Below are 17,949 nucleotides of genomic sequence, written 5' to 3'. Positions count from 1 at the left end.
ATCAATGGATCGATCGTATTTATTGAGCGCTTACTGTGTGCAGTGCACTGTACTAAGCGCTTGGGATAGTACAATAGAACAGTAAACAGTTACATTCCTTGCCCAAATGAGCTTACAGTCTAGAAGGGGAGCCGGACACTAATAGAAATCAATCAATTATAGAAGTACAGAAGCCCTCTGTTGGGTAGGGACCGTCTCTATATGTTGCCAACTTGTACTTCCCAAGCGCTTAGTACAGTGCTCTGCACACAGTAAGTGCTCAATAAATACGATTGATGATGATGATATTACGTCAGTATATCAAGTATGTAAGTATATCACGTATGTGTTATATTAATAATAATAATTGTGGTATTTCTTAAGCGCTTACTAATCTCTGGGGTGGATACAAGCAAATTGGGTTAGACGTAGTCCCTGTCCCACTTGGGGCTCACAGTCTCAACCCCCATTTTACAGCTGAGGTAACCGAGGCCCAGAGAAGTGAAGCGAAGGTGCCACAACTGACAAGCGGCGGAGGTGGGATTAGAACCCGTGGCCTTTTGACGCTCAGGCTCATGTTCTCGCCCCTACACTATGCTGCGTCTCTGCAGTCCTGTCGCTTAGTCCAGAGCCCTGCACCAAGGAAGCGCTCAATAAATGCGACTGATTGACTGTTGTGGGGCCGAGGGGGGGATGGTCTTCAGCTGATAGTTGGGCTTACCCTTTGTTGAAGGCCTCTTCCTCTATCTTGGCCTTCGTCTCGGGGCTGATCTCCTCCACGCAACTCTGGGCCAGCGCGGGCGCTGGGAAATAACAGTCCTGGTCCCCGTTGGATCTCCCACTTGGGGGACAAGAAGAGAGGAAAAAAGTTAATCAGGGAAGTGTCATTTCTGTATTCATTCATTTAATCAATCAATCAATCGTATTTATTGAGCATTTACTGTGTGCAGAGCACTAAGCGCTTGGGAAGTACAAGTTGGAAACATATAGAGCCAGTCCCTACCCAACAGTGGGCTCACAGTCGAGAAGGGGGAGACAGAGAACAAAACCAAACATACTAACAAAATAAAATAAATAGAATAGATATGTACAAGTAAAATAAATAGAGTAATAAATATGTACAAACATATATACATATATACAGGTGCTGTGGGGAAGGGAATCGTATTTGTTGAGTGCTTACTGTGTGCAAAGCACTGTACTAAGTGCTTGGGAGAGTACAATATAATAATAATAATAATAATAATAATGGTATTTGTTAAAGTGTTTACTATGTACCAGGCACTGTACTAAGCACTGAAGTAGATGCAAGCAAATTGGGTTGGACACGGTCCCTGTCCCACATAGGGCTCACAGGCTCAATCCTCATTTTGCAGATGAAGGAACTGAGGCACAGAAAAGTGAAGTGACTTGCCCCAGGTCACACAGCAGACAAGTGGCAACTGTCTCCCCTCCTCCCCCTCCCCATCCTCCCCACCTTACCTCCTTCCCCTCCCCACAGCACCTGTATATATGTATATATGTTTGTATGTATTTATTACTCTTTATTTATTTATTTTATTTGTACATATTTATTCTATTTATTTTATTTTGTTAATATGTTTTGTTCTGTTGTCTGTCTCCCTCTTCTAGACAATGAGCCCGCTGTTGGGTAGGGACCGCCTCTAGATGTTGCCAACTTGTACTCCCCAAGTGTTTAGTACAGTGCTCTGCACACAGTAAGCGCTCAATAAATATGATTGAATGAATGATTGAATGAAGTGGCAGAGCTGGGATTAGAACCCATGACCTTCTCACTTGCAGGCCTGTGCTCAGTCCACGATGTCATGCTGCTTCTCAGTATAAACGGACACATTCCCTGCCCACAGTGAGTAAGGACGCAATTGAACAACAGCACAGTCCCTCTTGCCTTCTACTAATGATGATGATGATGATGGCATTTATTAAGCGCTTACTATGTACAAAGGGCTGTTCTAAGTGCTGGGGAGGTTACAAGGTGATCAGGTTGTCTTAATCCCCATTTTACAGATGAGGTCACTGAGGCCCAGAGAAGTGAAGTGACTTGCCCAAAGTCACCCAGCTGACAATTGGCAGAGCTGGGATTTGAACTCATGACCTCTGACTCCAAAGCCCGTGATCTTTCAACTGAGCCACGCTGCTTCCCGTCGATGTTACTAATAACGTCTGTGGTATTTGTTAAGTAGTTGGTAGTAATAATAATACCTGTGGCACTTGTTAAGCGTTTACTATGTGCCAGGCACTGTACTAAGTACTGGGGTGGACACAAGCAAATCGGGTTGGGCCCAGTCCCTGTCCCACATGGGGCTCACAGAGAAGCAGCATGGCTCAGTGGGAAGAGCCTGGGCTTTGGAGTCAGAGGTCATGGGTTCAAATCCCGACTCCGCCAATTGCCAGCTGTGTGACTTTGGGCAAGTCACTTCACTTCTCTGTGCCTCAGTTACCTCAGCTATAAAATGGGGATTAAGACTGTGAGCCCCCCGCGGGACAACCTGATCACCTTGTAACCTCCCCAGCGCTTAGAACAGTGCTTGGCACACAGTAAGCGCTTAATCAATCAATCAATCAATCATATTTATTGAGTGCTTACTGTGTGCAGAGCACTGTACTAAGCACTTGGGAAGTACAAGTTGGCAACATATAGAGACAGTCCCTACCCAACAGTGGGCTCACAGTCTAGAAGGGGGAGACAGAGAACAAAACCAAACATATCATCATCAATCCCCATTTGACAGATGAGGGAACTGAGGCCCAGAGAATCAATCAATCGTATTTATTGAGTGCTTACTGTGTGCACAGCACTGTACTAAGCGCTTGGGAAGTACAAGTTGGCAACATATAGAGACGGTCCCTACCCAACAGTGGGCTCACAGTCTAGAAAGGGGAGACAGAGAACAAAACCAAACATATCATCATCAATCCCCATTTTACAGATGAGGGAACTGAGGCCCAGAGAATCAATCAATCGTATTTATTGAGTGCTTACTTTGTGCAGAGCCTGTACTAAGCGCTTGGGAAGTACAAGTTGACAACATATAGAGACAGTCCCTACCCAACAGTGGGCTCACAGTCTAGAAGGGGGAGACAGAGAACAAAACCAAACATATCATCATCAATCCCCATTTGACAGATGAGGGAACTGAGGCCCAGAGAATCAATCAATCGTATTTATTGAGTGCTTACTTTGTGCAGAGCCTGTACTAAGCGCTTGGGAAGTACAAGTTGACAACATATAGAGACAGTCCCTACCCAACAGTGGGCTCACAGTCTAGAAGGGGGAGACAGAGAACAAAACCAAACATATCATCATCAATCCCCATTTGACAGATGAGGGAACTGAGGCCCAGAGAATCAATCAATTGTATTTATTGAGCGCTTACTGTGTGCAGAGCACTGTACTAAGCGCTTGGGAAGTACAAGTTGGCAACATATAGAGACGGTCCCTACCCAACAGTGGGCTCACAGCCTAGAAGGGGGAGACAGAGAACAAAACCAAACATATCATCATCAATCCCCATTTTACAGATGAGGGAGCTGAGGCCCAGAGAAGTGAAGCGACTTGGCCAAGGTCACACAGCAGACAAGTGGCGGAGCCGGGATTAGAACCCATGACCTTCTGCCTCCCAGCCCATTCTCTAGCCGATACGCCATACTGCTTCTCATGGGTATCCTGCACTGGTCCAAGTGCCAGGATAGATTACAAGGTAACTAGGTCGGACAAAGTCCATGCCCCACATGCGACTCGCATTGTAAGAGGAAACCAGAACGGATATTTGATTCCCATTCTACAGCTGAGGAAATCAAGGCACAGAGAAGGGAAGTGGTTTGCCCAAGGTCATGCAGCAGACAAGTGGCAGAGCCGGGATGAGAACTCAGTTTCCTCTGATTCCCAGGCTTAGCCGATCCTGATCTGTCAGTGGGGCAAGACTTCAATCTGGGGGAATTTTCCTTTCCAGCTCTGTCGCCCTAAAGGGCCCCCTCGCAATGGAGGAAAATTGAAGCTGTATTTTCAAGCCAACTCCTTGCAGGAAAGGACCGGTAATTAAGAGGCCCCGAAGGGACTTCACGTTGAGTTTAGGAGAGTCCACCGCCTTGCTCTGTTCAGACTTGGCCTCCCTTTCCCACCTCCTATTTTCCTCTACACCGTCGAAAATTTATATTTCATCAGGCTGGAAACCGAAGCCTGTTTGGACAAAGAGAGATAACGCACTAAAAATATCCGTTATTCATAACAATTCTCCTGTACAAACTACATCGTCGGCTAGCTCTCTCCGGACTTTTTTTTTCCCTCTTATGTGCGGCTTCCTGATTCTTTGTCTTTGAGATATGTTCTTGGGAGCAAGGGTAGAAAAGATATATCTAGGGAAGGCAACAACTCAGGAAAATGGATTCTTCTGTAGATCAAAAGAGAGATCGATCTTTTAACGTCTGTTAACTCTTTTGTATCGTATTCTCTCAAGTGCTTCCCCCTCCCCATCCCCCCGCCTTACCTCCTTCCCCTCCCCCCAGCACCTGTATATATGTATATATGTTTGTACGGATTTATTACTCTATTTATTTATTTATTTGTACATATTTATTCTATTCATTTTATTTTGTTAATATGTTTTGTTTTGTTCTCTGTCTCCCCCTTCTAGACTGTGAGCCCACTGTTGGGTAAGGACTGTCTCTATACGTTGCCAAGTTGCACTTCCCAAGCGCTTTGTACAGTGCTCTGCACACAGTAAGCGCTCAATAAATACGATTGAATGAATGAAGCACTTGGTACAGTGCTCTGCACATAGCACGCACTCAATAAATGTCATTAATTGATCATTTCATTGATGATGATGATGATATTAATTAAGTGCTTACAGTATGTCACGCACTGTTCTAAGCGCTGGGGTGGTTCCAAGCTAATCAGGTTAGACACAGCCCCTGTCCCACATGGGGCTCACAGTCTTAATCCCCATTTTACAGATGAGGTAACTGAGGCCCAGAGACTCCTCACTATTGGCTTCAAAGCTCTCCATCACCTTGCACCTTCTTACCTCACCTCCCTTCTCTCCTACAGAGCCCACACACTCCGCTTCTCTCGTGCTAAATCTTCTCACTGTGCCTCATCCTCTACTAGACTGTGAGCCCACTGTTGGGTAGGGACCGTCTCCATATGTTGCCAACTTGTACTTCCCAAGCGCTTAGTACAGTGCTCTGTGCACAGCAAGCACTCAATAAATACGATTGAATGAATGAATGAATCAATGATGCATACACATCTAAAATTATTTCAGTTATAATAATGCTACTGATGCCTGTTTACTTATTTCGATGTCCGTCTCCCTCCTTGTAGACTGTGAGCCCGTTGTGGGCAGGGATTGTCCCTCTTTGTTGCTGAATTGTACTTCCCATGCGCTTAGTACAGTGCTCTGCACACAGTAAGCGCTCAATAAATGCGATTGAATGAAAGTGAAGTTTCATTCATTGAAGCAGCGTGGCTCAGTGGAAAGAGCCCGGGCTTTGGAGTCAGAGGTCATGGGTTCAAATCCCGGCTCCGCCGACTGTCAGCTGTGTGACTTTGGGCAAGTCACTTCACTTCTCTGTGCCTCAGTTCCCTCATCTGTAAAATGGGGATTAAAACTGTGAGCCCTCCGTGGGACAACCTGATCAACTTGTAACCTTCCCAGTGCTTAGAACAGTGCTTTGAACATAGTAAGCACTTAACAAATACCATTATTATTATTATTATTATTAAGTGACTTGCCGAAGAGCACATAACAGACAAGTGTTGGGGCCGGTATTAGAACCCAAGTCCTCCTTGATCCGAGGCCCATGGTCTATCTACTATGCCGTGCTGATTTCCTGAGAAAGAAATGTTTCTGTGCCTGAACGGGAAATGCTTTGTCAAACTCTGTTACTCAATCCGGGCACGCTCATTCCAGTTTCCCGAGTAAACAGCCCAGCTCCTTCCTTCCGAAAGATTCTTTTAAACAGGACCCCGTATTTTCACCCATCCCTGGGATGTAGCGGAAGCGCACGGGCCTGGGATTCAGAAGGTCCTGGGTTCTAATCTCGACTCCACCACCTGTCTGCTGTGAGACCGTGGGCAAGTCACTTCCTTCTCTGGGCCTCAGTGACCTCATAATAATGATAATAATTATGGCATTTGTTAAAGTGCTTACTGTGTGTCCGACACTGTTCTAAGCGCCGGGGTGGATACAAGCAAATCGGGTTGGATTACAGTCCCTGTCCCACATGGGGCTCACAGACTCAATTCCTGTTTTACAGATGAGGTAACTGAGGCACAGAGAAGTGAAGTGACTTGCCCAAGGTCACACTATGAGCCCCACGTGGGACAGGGACTGTGTCCAGTTTTAGTTGCTTGTATCCACCCAAGCACTTAGTACAGTTGCCTGACACATAGTAAGTGAATAATAATAATAATAATAATAATAATGGCATTTATTAAGTGCTTACTATGTTCTAAGCACTGGGGAGGTTACCAGGTGATCAGGTTGCTCCACAGGGGGCTCACAGTCTTCATCCCCATTTTACAGATGAGGGAACTGAGGCACAGAGAAGTGAAGTGACTTGCCCAAAGTCACACAGCTGACATTTGGCGGAGCCGGGATTTCATTCATTCATTCTTTCAATCATATTTATTGAGCGCTTACTGTGTGCAGAGCACTGTACTAAGCGCTTGGGAAGTACAAGTTGGCAACATATAGAGACGGTCCCTACCCAATAGTGGGCTCACAGTCTAGAAGGGGGAGACAGAGAACAAAACAAAGTATATTAACAAAATAAAATAAATAGAATAAATATGTACAAATAAAATAAATAGAGTAATAAATACATACAAACATATATACATATATACAGGTGCTGTGGGGAGGGGAAGGAGGTAAGGCGGGGGGATGGAGAAGGGGAAGAAGCGGAGAGGAAGGAGGGGGCTCAGTGTGGGAAGGCTTCCTGGAGGAGGTGAGCTCTCAATAGGGCCTTGAAGGGAGGAAGAGAGCTAACTTGGTGGATGTGCGGATGTTTGGCGGATGTTTGGGCCTCTGACTCCAAAGCCCGTGCTCTTTCCATTGAGCCACTCTGCTTCTCCAAATACCATTACCAAATACCATTATTATTATTATTATCATCATCATCATCATTACTGGTTCTGTCACAAAGAGTCTTTGGTGGGCTGCTGGATGATCCAAATTCCAAGCAATGAGCCAGAGAGGAGCAGGGGACGGACAGATGGACCGGCTGACCGCAGGGCCATCAGAACCATAGTTGGGTAAGGACTGTCTCTATTTGTTGCTCCATTTGTACTTTCCAAGCGCTTAGTACAGTGCTCTGAACACAGTAAGCGCTTAATAAATACAATTGAATGAATGAATGAAAGATTGCCACGTTTGGCTGGTCCCCTGGCTTGCATCTTTCTCCAAAACCACCCCACACTTCTGCACCCCCTTTCCCCCTCACTCTCACTCCCCCATCTCCCAGCTCCTGAAATTGGAGTCTTGGGACACGCAAAGAAACCAAAATCGAAAGGACAAGTGAAAGGAAGGGAAATCATTTCCACCGAGAGCAGGAGGGCAGGCTGGCAACCTTTACCAGCGGAAGCTTGGCAGAGGGGGCTCGAGGTAATCATAATAATGATGGCATTTGTTAAGCGCTTACTATGTGCAAAGCACTGTTCTAAGCGCTGGGGAGGTTACAAGGTGATCAGGTTGTCCCACGGGGGGTTCACAGTCTTAATCCCCATTTTACAGATGACGTAACTAGGCCTAGAGAAGTGAAGTGACTTGCCCAAAGTCACACAGCTGACAATTGGCAGAGCCGGGGTTTGAACCCACAACCTCTGACTCCAAAGCCCGTGCTCTTTTAGACTGTGAGCCCACTGTTGGGTAGGGACTGTCTCTATGTGTTGCCAATTTGTACTTCCCAAGCGCTTAGTACAGTGCTCTGCACATAGTAAGCGCTCAACAAATACGATTGATGATGATGATGATGATGATGCTCTTTCCACCGAGCCACTCTGCTTCTGCAGGGCAGGGCAGAGTGAAAAGAACAAAGGGTTTTTTAAAGATAGAATAATAATAACGATGGTATTTGTTAAGTGCTGACTATGTGCCAAGCATTCTACAAAACGTCAGTGTGGATACAAGCAGATCAGGTTGGAAACAGTCCCTGTTCTACACAAGGCTCACATTCTTCATCCCCATTTTACAGATGAAGTAACTGAGACACAGAGAATAATAATAGTAATAATCGTGCTCTTTAAATGCTTACTATTTGCCAGGCACTGTACTGAGCGCTGTGGTGGATACAAGCAAATCAAGTTGGACACAGTCCCTGCCCTACATAGGACTCATAGTCTTAGTCCCCATTTTACAGATGAGGTAACTGAGGCACAGAGAAGTGAAGTGGTTGCCCAAGGCCATACACCAGACAAGAGGCGGAGCTGGGATTAGAACCCATGACCTTCTGACTCTCAGGCCAGTGTTCTGTAATAATAATAATAATAATGGCATTTATTAAGCGCTTACTATGTACAGAGCACTGTTCTAAGCACTGGGGAATTTACAAGGTGATCAGGTTGCCCCATGTGGGGCTCACAGTCTTAATCCCCATTTTACAGATGAGGTAACTGAGGCACAGAGAAGTGAAGTGGTTTGCCCAAGGCCATACACCAGACAAGAGGCGGAGCTGGGATTAGAACCCATGACCTTCTGACTCTCAGGCCAGTGTTCTACAATAATAATAATAATAATGGCATTTATTAAGCGCTTACTATGTGCAGAGCACTGTTCTAAGCACTGGGGAATTTACAAGGTGATCAGGTTGTCCCACGTGGGGCTCACAATCTTAATCCCCATTTTACAGATGAGGTAACTGAGGCACAGAGAAGTGAAGTGATTTACCCGGTCACACAGCTGACAATTGGAGGAGCTGGGATTTGAACCCATGACCTCTGACTCCAAAGTCCGTGCTCTTTCCACCGAACCACGCTGCTTCTCTAATTATTATTCTCTCTTATTAAGCACTTACCGTGTGCAGAGCGCTGTAGTAAGCGCTTGGGAAAGAACAATGCAACAATAAACAGTGACAATCCCCGTCCTCAACGAGCTCACAGTCCACACCTGCATACATAGAAGATGTCTTGCAGAGAAGAAGAGAAGTGACTTACCCAAAGTCACACAGCTGACAATTGGAGGAGCTGGGACTTGAACCCATGACCTCTGACTCCAAAGTCTGTGCTCTTTCCACTGAACCACGCTGCTTCTCTAATTATTATTCTCTCTTATTAAGCACTTACCGTGTGCAGAGCGCTGTAGTAAGCGCTTGGGAAAGAACAATGCAACAATAAACAGTGACAATCCCCATCCTCAACGAGCTCACAGTCCACAGGTCACCCAGCAGACAGCTGCATACATAGAAGATGTCTTACAGAGAAGAAGAGAAGTGACTTACCCAAAGTCACACAGCTGACAATTGGAGGAGCTGGGACTTGAACCCATGACCTCTGACTCCAAAGTCCGTGCTCTTTCCACTGAACCACGCTGCTTCTCTAATTATTATTCTCTCTTATTAAGCACTTACTGTGCGCAGAGCACTGTAGTAAGCGCTTGGGAAGGAACAATGCAACAATAAACAGTGGCAATCCCCATCCTCAACGAGCTCACAGTCCGCAGCTGCATACATAGAAGATGTCTTGCAGAGAAGAAGAGAAGTGACTTACCCAAAGTCACACAGCTGACAATTGAAGGAGCTGGGATTTGAACCCATGACCTCTGACTCCAAAGTCCGTGCTCTTTCCACTGAGCCACGCTGCTTCTCTAATTATTATTCTCTCTTATTAAGCACTTACTGTGCACAGAGCGCTGTAGTAAGCGCTTGGGAAAGAACAATGCAACAATAAACAGTGGCAATCCCCGTCCTCAACGAGCTCACAGTCCACAGCTGCATACATAGAAGATGTCTTGCAGAGAAGAAGAGAAGTGACTTACCCAAAGTCACACAGCTGACAATTGGAGGAGCTGGGATTTGAACCCATGACCTCTGACTCCAAAGTCCGTGCTCTTTCCACTGAACCACGCTGCTTCTCTAATTATTATTCTCTCTTATTAAGCACTTACCGTGTGCAGAGCGCTGTAGTAAGCGCTTGGGAAAGAACAATGCAACAATAAACAGTGGCAATCCCCGTCCTCAACGAGCTCACAGTCCACAGCTGCATACATAGAAGATGTCTTGCAGAGAAGAAGAGAAGTGACTTGCCTACAGTGACATCGCCGGCATGTGATGGAGACAGGATTAGAACCCAGGTCTCCTGACACCCAAGCCTGGGATCTTTTTCCTGGGTCCTGCCCAGGTGCGGAAGTGTGGAACTCCTTGTCCCTTCCCGCCTCTGAAGTGGGAACAGGGAATTGTCAGGCTGGTGGCAGGATGATGGAGGCCTGAGACTGTCTGATTCCCAGGGTGCTTGGACAGGATGGGGCTCTTTCTAGACCCATCTATGGCTCTCGGACAAAACTAAAACCACAACAGCGTGAGTGAAGGGAGCGTTTAGTACAGTGCTCTGCACACAGTAAGCGCTCAATAAATACGATTGGATGAATGAAGGGAGAGAAAGTCATAGGTGTCAGACCGGTAGTTCAAAGATTCAGAGAGCCCGCTTGGCCCGGAGCTGGGTGCCGTCCCCATCCCAGGGGGAGGAAGAGTTCAAAGAGCAAACGAAAATTTCCCTCAAGCCCCAGGAGATCTGGAACCATTCCCGCTTCCAGTTTCTCTTGCATATAATGGAAAGAAACACCCAGGACACAGAGGTCTGAACTGGGGGACCGCCTCAATAATAATAATAATAATAATAATAATAATAATAATAATGATGGCATTTGTTAAGCGCTTACTATGCGCAAAGCACTGTTCTAAGAGAAGCAGCGTGGCTCAGTGGAAAGAGCATGGGCTTTGGAGTCAGAGGTCAGGGGTTCAAATCCCGGCTCTGCTAATTGTCAGCTATGTGACTTTGGGCAGGTCACTTAACTTCTCTAGGCCTCAGTTTCCTCATCTGTAAAATGGGGATTAAGACTGTGAGCCCCCCATGGGACAATCTGATCACCTTGTAACCTTCTTAGCGCTTAGAACAGTGTGTTGCACAGAGTAAGCGCTTAACAAATGCCATCATCATCATCATACCAGGTGATGAGGTTGTCCCACGTGGGGCTCACAGTCTTAATCCCCATTTTCCAGATGAGGTAACTGAGACACAGAGAAGTGAAGTGACTTGCCCAAAGTCACACAGCTGACAAGTGGCGGAGCCGGGATTTGAACCCACGACCTCTGATTCCCAAGCCCAGGCTCTTTCCACTGAGCCACGCTGCTTCTCTAGTCAAACCCAGGTGGCATCTGGAGGAACTCAGACAGATCTGGCCCATCCTCGGCGGGAAGCGGCAGTTGGAAAACTGGCCCTCCTGGACCCCCGAGCTCTGGACCTTTCCTACAACCCTCCGGGGTCTCCAAGTCTCCATCCCACGTGATGGAGAGGAGGTCCCGAGCATCAACTTGTACTTCCCAAGTGCTTAGTACAGTGCTCTGCACACATTAAGCACTCAATAAATACGATTGATTAATTGATTGATTGATTGAAGGGGGAAACACGAAACGTACTTCTCCAGGAGGGCTGGCAGGGCCGGGCTGGACACTGGAACACTTTTTCCATTTGGAGACTCGGCCTAGAATGAGAGCACAGTGGACAAGATTAGTTGAGAACCTCACACAGGCACTGAGGCAGGGAGGCGCCGCCCAACTGCATTTGGTAACCGCTTACTATGTACCAGGCACTGTACTGAGAACTGGGGTGGATACCAGCAAATCAGGCTGGACAACTGTCCCACTTGGGGCTCACGGTCTCACTCCCCATTTTACAGATGAGGGAACTGAGGGGAAGTGAAGTGACTTGCCCAAGGTCACACAGCAGACAAGTGGTGGAGCCAGGATTAGAACCGTGACCTTCTGAGTCCCAGGCTCGTGTTCTAGCCATTTGGCCACACTGCTGCCCAGCCCGGGGAGCCCTCTGGGCTCAAATTGAGTTGCTGGAAATCCAGAGTACTTCCCTTATTTTATTTCACCATTCAATCAATCAATCAATCATATTTATTGAGCACTTACTGTGTGCAGAGCACTATTCAGTCAACCAGACAATTTACTGAGTGCTTAACACATGAGGAGCACTGCACTAAGTGCTCAAGAGAGCAGTCAGTCAGTCAATCGTATGCACTGAGCACTTACTGTGTGCAGAGCACTGTACTAAGTGCTTGAGATGATAGTACAAAAATCAATAAACAGACTTGTAACAAGCTTACAGTTTAGAGGGGGAGACAGACATTAATAGAAATGAATGAATTACAAATGCACTTAGAATAATAATAATAATTGTGGTATTTGCGAAGAGCAAATGTGTCAGGCACTGTACTAAGTGCTGGGGTAGATTCAAGCTAATCAGGTTGGACACAGTCCCTGTCCCATGTGGGGCTCATGGTCTTAATGCCCATTTTACAGATGAGGGAACTTGGGAACACAGAAGTGCTCCCTTGCCTGGGTAGGTGGCTGCAAGGGGCTGTGGTCACTCACCTCCCGACCCCCACCTCCCCTCTTTTCCTTCTCCTCCCCTCCCCTCTCCTTCCTGCCTTTCTTCCTTCCTTCCTTCCTTCTTGCCTTTCTGCCTGCCTGACTTCCTTTCCTTTCCTTCCTTCCTTCCTTCCTTCCTTCCTTCCTTCCTTCCTCTCTCCCTTAATGCATTCCTTCCTTCCTTCCTTCCTTCCTTCCTCTCTCCCTTCCTTCCTTCCTTCCTTCCTTCCTTCCTTCCTTCCTCTCTCCCTTAATGCCTTCCTTCCTTCCTCCCTTCCTTCCTTCCTTCCTTCCTTCCTTCCTCCCTCCCTCTCTCCCTCCCTCCCTCCCTTCCTTCCTTCCTTCCTCCCTCCCTCCCTTCCTTCCTCCCTTCCTTTTTTCCTTCCTTCCTTCCTTCCTCCCTCCCTCCCTCCCTTCCTTCATTATTGTATTCCTTCCTTCCTTCCTTCCTTCCTTCCTTCCTTCCTATTTATTGAGCGCTTTCCCTCCCCTTTCCTTCCATCTTTGCTGAGAGCTCACCTCCTCCAGGAGGCCTTCCCAGACTGAGCCCCCTCCTTTTCCTCTGCTCCTCCTCCCCTCCCCATCACCCTCACTCCCTCCCTCTGTCCTACCCTTTCCCTCCTCAAAGCACTTGTGTATATACATACATATTTATTACTCTATTTTATTGTTGATGTTTATATAGTTATAATTCTATTTTTTCTATTCTGATGATATTTACATCTGTCTACTTGTTTTGTTTTGTTGTCTGTCTCCCCCTTCTAGACTGTGAGCCTATTGTTGGGTAGGTACCATCTCTCTATGTTGCCTATCTGTACTTCCCAAGTGTTTAGTAGAGTGCTTCGCACACAATAAGCGCTCAATAAATATAATTGAGTGAATGAATGAATGAAGTGAAGCGGCTTGCCCGAGGTCACACAGCAGAAATGGCGGAGGGAGGATTAGAACCCAGCTCCTTCTGACTTTCAAACTCACTCTCTAGCCACTAGGCCTCGCTCCTTCAGGGACTGATCAGCTGACGAGCACCACATGAAGCCAGCAGAGAAGTGGGGGGCTCTCCGGGCCCAGGGAAAGCAGTGTTTTTTCAGCAGCGGAGACTGGTATTTGAGCTCTGCGCCCGCCAAACTCATTCAATAGTATTTACTGACCGCTTACTGTGTGCAATGCACTATACTAATCGTTTGGGAGAATGCAACCCAACAATACAGCAGACATGTTCCCTGCCCACAGGAGCTTACAGTCTAGAGTCCCCCTTCTCCCCCTCCCCATCCCCCGCCTTACCTCCTTCCCCTCCCCATAGCACCTGTATATATGTATATATGTTTGTATGCATTTATTACTCTATTTATTTAGTTATTTTATTTGTACATATTTATTCCATTTATTTTATTTTGTTAATATGTTTTGTTTTGTTCTCTGTCTCCCTCTTCTAGACTGTGAGCCCGCTGTTGGGGAGGCACCGTCTCTATATGTTGCCAACTTGTACTTCCCAAGCGCTTAGTACAGTGCTCTGCACACAGTAAGTGCTCAATAAATACGATTGATGGAATGAATGAATGAATGAATAAATACGATTGAATGAATGAATGAATGAATGAATGGTATTTGAGCTCGGCCCCCGCCAAACTCATTCAATAGTATTTATTGACCGCTTACTGTGTGCAAAGCACTATACTAATCGTTTGGGAGAATGCAACCCAACAATACAGCAGACACATTCCCTGCCCACAGGAGCTTACAGTTTAGAGTCCCCCTTCTCCCCCTCCCCATCCCCCCGCCTTACCTCCTTCCCTTCCTCACAGCACCTGTATATATGTATATAGGTTTTGTACATATTTATTACTCTAGTTATTTTATTTGTACATATTTATTCCATTTATTTTATTTTGTTAATATGTTTTGTTTTGTTGTCTGTCTCCCCCTTCTAGACTGTGAGCCCGCTGTTGGGTAGGGACCGTCTCTAGATGTTGCCAACTTGTACTTCCCAAGCGCCTAGTACAGTGCTCTGCACACAGTAAGAGCTCAATAAATACAACTGAATTGAATTGAATTGAATAGAGGGATGATTTTACAGTCTAGGGATGCCACGCAAGTTTTCTCCAACCTCAGGGAGTCCCGCACCCCAAGACGAGTTATCCCCAAGTCTCCATCCGGGGCCAGAGGGGCAGAGGCCGCCCGCCCACCCGGGTCACGGGGGACCGGTCCGAAGGACGGAGGGTCTACTCACCGTGGCGGGGAGTGTTGGCAGAGGCGACGTACCGGGAGGCTGGCCGGGGGCATTCAAAGCATTGAACTTGGGCACCACGGCGACGCTGACCCTCCGACGAGGCATGTTCTGTGGTGAACAAGAGGCTTTGGCAGTGGATGCATAAAAACAATAATAATAATGATGATGATATTTATTAAGCCCTTACTATGTGCCAAGCAATCTAGTGCTCAGAACAGTGCTTTGCACATAGTAAGCGCTTAATAAATGCCATCATTATTATTATTGTTATTAAGCACTGGGGTGGTTACAAGTAAATCGGGTTGGGCCCAATTCCTGTCCCATATGGGGCTCACGGTCTCAATCCTTATTTTACAGATGAGGGAACTGAGGCCCAGAGAATTGAAGTGACTTGCTCAAGGTCACCCGGCAGAGAAGTGGCAGAGCAGGGATTAAAACAGCGTGGCTCAGTGGAAAGAGCCCGGGCTTTGGAGTCAGAGGTCATGGGATCAAATCCTGGCCCCGTCAACTGTCAGCTGTGTGACTTTGGACAAGTCACTTCATTTCTCTGGGCCTCAGTTCCCTCATCTGTAAAATGGGGATTAAGATTGTGAGCCCCAGGTGGGACAACCTGAGCACCTTGTATCCCCCCTGATGCTTAGAACAGTGCTTTGCACATAGTAAGCGTTTAACAAATACCATCAAAAAACCCCCCAAAACCCATGACCTTCTGACTCCCAGGGTCAGGCTGTAGTCACTACAACATGAGGATCCAGACAGGGGGCTGGGGGTAACAGGACAAAGGAGTGACCATCACTCTAGACTGTAACACAGCCTAGTAGATAGATCCCGGGCCTAGGATTCAGAAGGTCCTGGGTTCTAATCCCTGCTCTGCCACTTCTCTGTCGGGTGACCTTGAGTAAGTCACTTCACCTCTCTGGGCCTCAGTTACCTCATCTGTAAAATGGGGATTAAGACTGTGAGCCGAATATGGGACAGGGATTGTGTCCAACCTGATGACCTTGTATCTACCCCAGGGCTTAGTACGGTGCTTGGCACATAGTAGGCATGTAATAAATACCACAGTTGTCATTATTGTTATTAATAATAATGATAATAATAACAGCATGTCTCAGTGGAAAGAGCACAGGCTTTGGAGTCAGAGGTCATGGGTTCAAATCCCAGTTCCGCCAATTTTCAGCTGTGTGATTTTGCGCAAGTCACTTAACTTCTCTGGGCCTCAGTTACCTCATCTGTAAAATGGGGGATTAAGACTGTGAGCCCCCAGTGGGCCAACGTGATCACCTTATAACCTGCCCAGAGCTTAGAACAGTGCTTTGCACATAGTAAGTGCTTAATAAATGCCACTATTATTAATAATAATAAATGCCATCATTATAACAACTCCTCATGCGCAGGGAACATGTCTACAAACTCTACTGCAATGAACTCACCCAGGTGCTTAGTACAGTGCTCTGGACACAATAAGTGATCAATAAATACCACTGACTGATTGACTGATTGATTGATGGAGTGATGGTCCCTCCTGAGGCAGAGGATTGGAGGCCTGTCCCGGCCTGAACTCCAGCTTCTTATCGAGGGACAGGACAAGGGGCACGATTCCCATAGTGGGGAGGTGGGAGGGGAGAGAACCGTCCCTCCTCCAGGCCCGAGGCATCCCTAGATTTCTTTAGCCTGACCACAGGCTTGCCTACGAACAGGTTTGGAGAGAACAGAAGGGTGTTTTGAGGTTGTGAGCGAGAAGGCAAAACTTCCTCCTTTCACTTTGACAAAATGGCCTCTCGATTAGCCAAGGAGAGAAGAGATGTTCCCGTTGGGTTGGAAAACCCTCAAGGCCTCAGGACCTCTCCTGAGCAGCTTTATCATCGCGTCCCCGGCTCAGGGGCCCGGTTTCCAGGCGGCAGCTGGGTCACCACCACGAGGCCCGACATCTCCCACCAGACAGACTTCCGGAGGGGCGGAGAGGACATTCATTCATTCCATCGTATTCATTTATTTCTTTTAAATGGCATTTATTAAGCGCTTACTCTGTGCAAAGCACTGTTCTAAGTGCTGGGGAAATTACAAGGTGATCAGGTTGTCCCACAGGCGGCTCACAATCTTAATCTTCATTTTCCAGATGAGGTAACTGAGGCACAGAGAAGTTAAGTGACTTGCCCAAAGTCACACAGCTGACAATTGGCGGAGCCGGGATTTGAACCCATGACCTCTGACTCCAAAGCCCGGGCTCTTTCCACTGATCCACGCTGCTTATTGAGTGCTTACTGTGTGCAGAGCACTGTACTAAGCACTTGGGAAGGACAAGTTGGCGACATATAGAGACGGTCCCTACCCAACAACGGGCTCACAGTCTAGAAGGGGGACATTGCCCTCCCACCGTGCGAAAGCCCAAGGAACAGTGCGGAAGGCTGGACTCTACTCAGTCTCTCAGTGACACAGTCTGAATTTGTCCTGAATAAAGGGGGCCCGGCGAAACACAAATCATTTAAGTCAATTAAAATCAATCCCCAGAGGTCCACACTCTGGACCATTAAAAGCTGAGGAAGGGGGTTGGAAACACCTCCAGTGACCTTGGACGAAAGGTTGAAATCCAGAACCACCGTGGGGTCCACTGGATAATGGCTTTTCAATTTCCAGTAAATGAGAGCGTTTTATCAACCCTGGGCCCAGTTCTCTTCTCAGAAAGGAAACCACATTATCCAGGCGCCTCCCCCAACTGTCGCCTCTCTTCCCTCATTATAATAACTATGATATTCATTCAATCGTATTGATCGAGCGCTTACTGTGTGCAGAGCACTGTACTAAGCGCTTGGGAAGTCCAAGTTGGCAACATATAGAGGTGGTCCCTACCCAACAGTGGGCTCACAGTCTAGAAGTACTGTAAAGAGAACTAGCGTGGCTCAGTGGAAAGAGCCTGGGCTTTGGAGTCAGAGGTCATGGGTCCAAATCCTGGCTCTGCCGATTGTCAGATGTGTGACTTTGGGCAAGTCATTTAACTTCTCTGTGCCTCAGTTACCTCGTCTGTAAAAGTACAGCGCTCTGCACACAGTAAGCACTCAATAAATACGACTGAATGAATAAAACGGGGATTAAGACTGTGAGCCCCCCGTGGGACAATCTGATCACCT

The 17,949-nt window shown here is 47.0% G+C and overlaps 1 protein-coding gene across 1 annotated transcript in view; it reads right to left on the bottom strand.

Moving 5' to 3' along the window:
• IRAG1 (inositol 1,4,5-triphosphate receptor associated 1) overlaps nucleotides 1-17,949 on the bottom strand; it is a 148,021-nt gene that overhangs the window by 6,416 nt on the left and 123,656 nt on the right. The window contains exons 16-18 of the mRNA XM_038764614.1: nucleotides 14,822-14,929; nucleotides 11,635-11,699; nucleotides 701-820 (exon numbers count right to left, since the gene is read on the bottom strand). Coding sequence (XP_038620542.1) covers nucleotides 701-820; nucleotides 11,635-11,699; nucleotides 14,822-14,929 — 293 coding nt within the window. The remainder of the gene's footprint in view (nucleotides 1-700; nucleotides 821-11,634; nucleotides 11,700-14,821; nucleotides 14,930-17,949) is intronic.

This window comes from Tachyglossus aculeatus, chromosome 22 (genome assembly GCF_015852505.1).
Source record: "Tachyglossus aculeatus isolate mTacAcu1 chromosome 22, mTacAcu1.pri, whole genome shotgun sequence".
NCBI classification, from domain to species: domain Eukaryota; kingdom Metazoa; phylum Chordata; class Mammalia; order Monotremata; family Tachyglossidae; genus Tachyglossus; species Tachyglossus aculeatus.
Note: the sequence above shows the minus strand (reverse complement) of the source record. Positions and strands in the feature narration are given on the sequence as shown.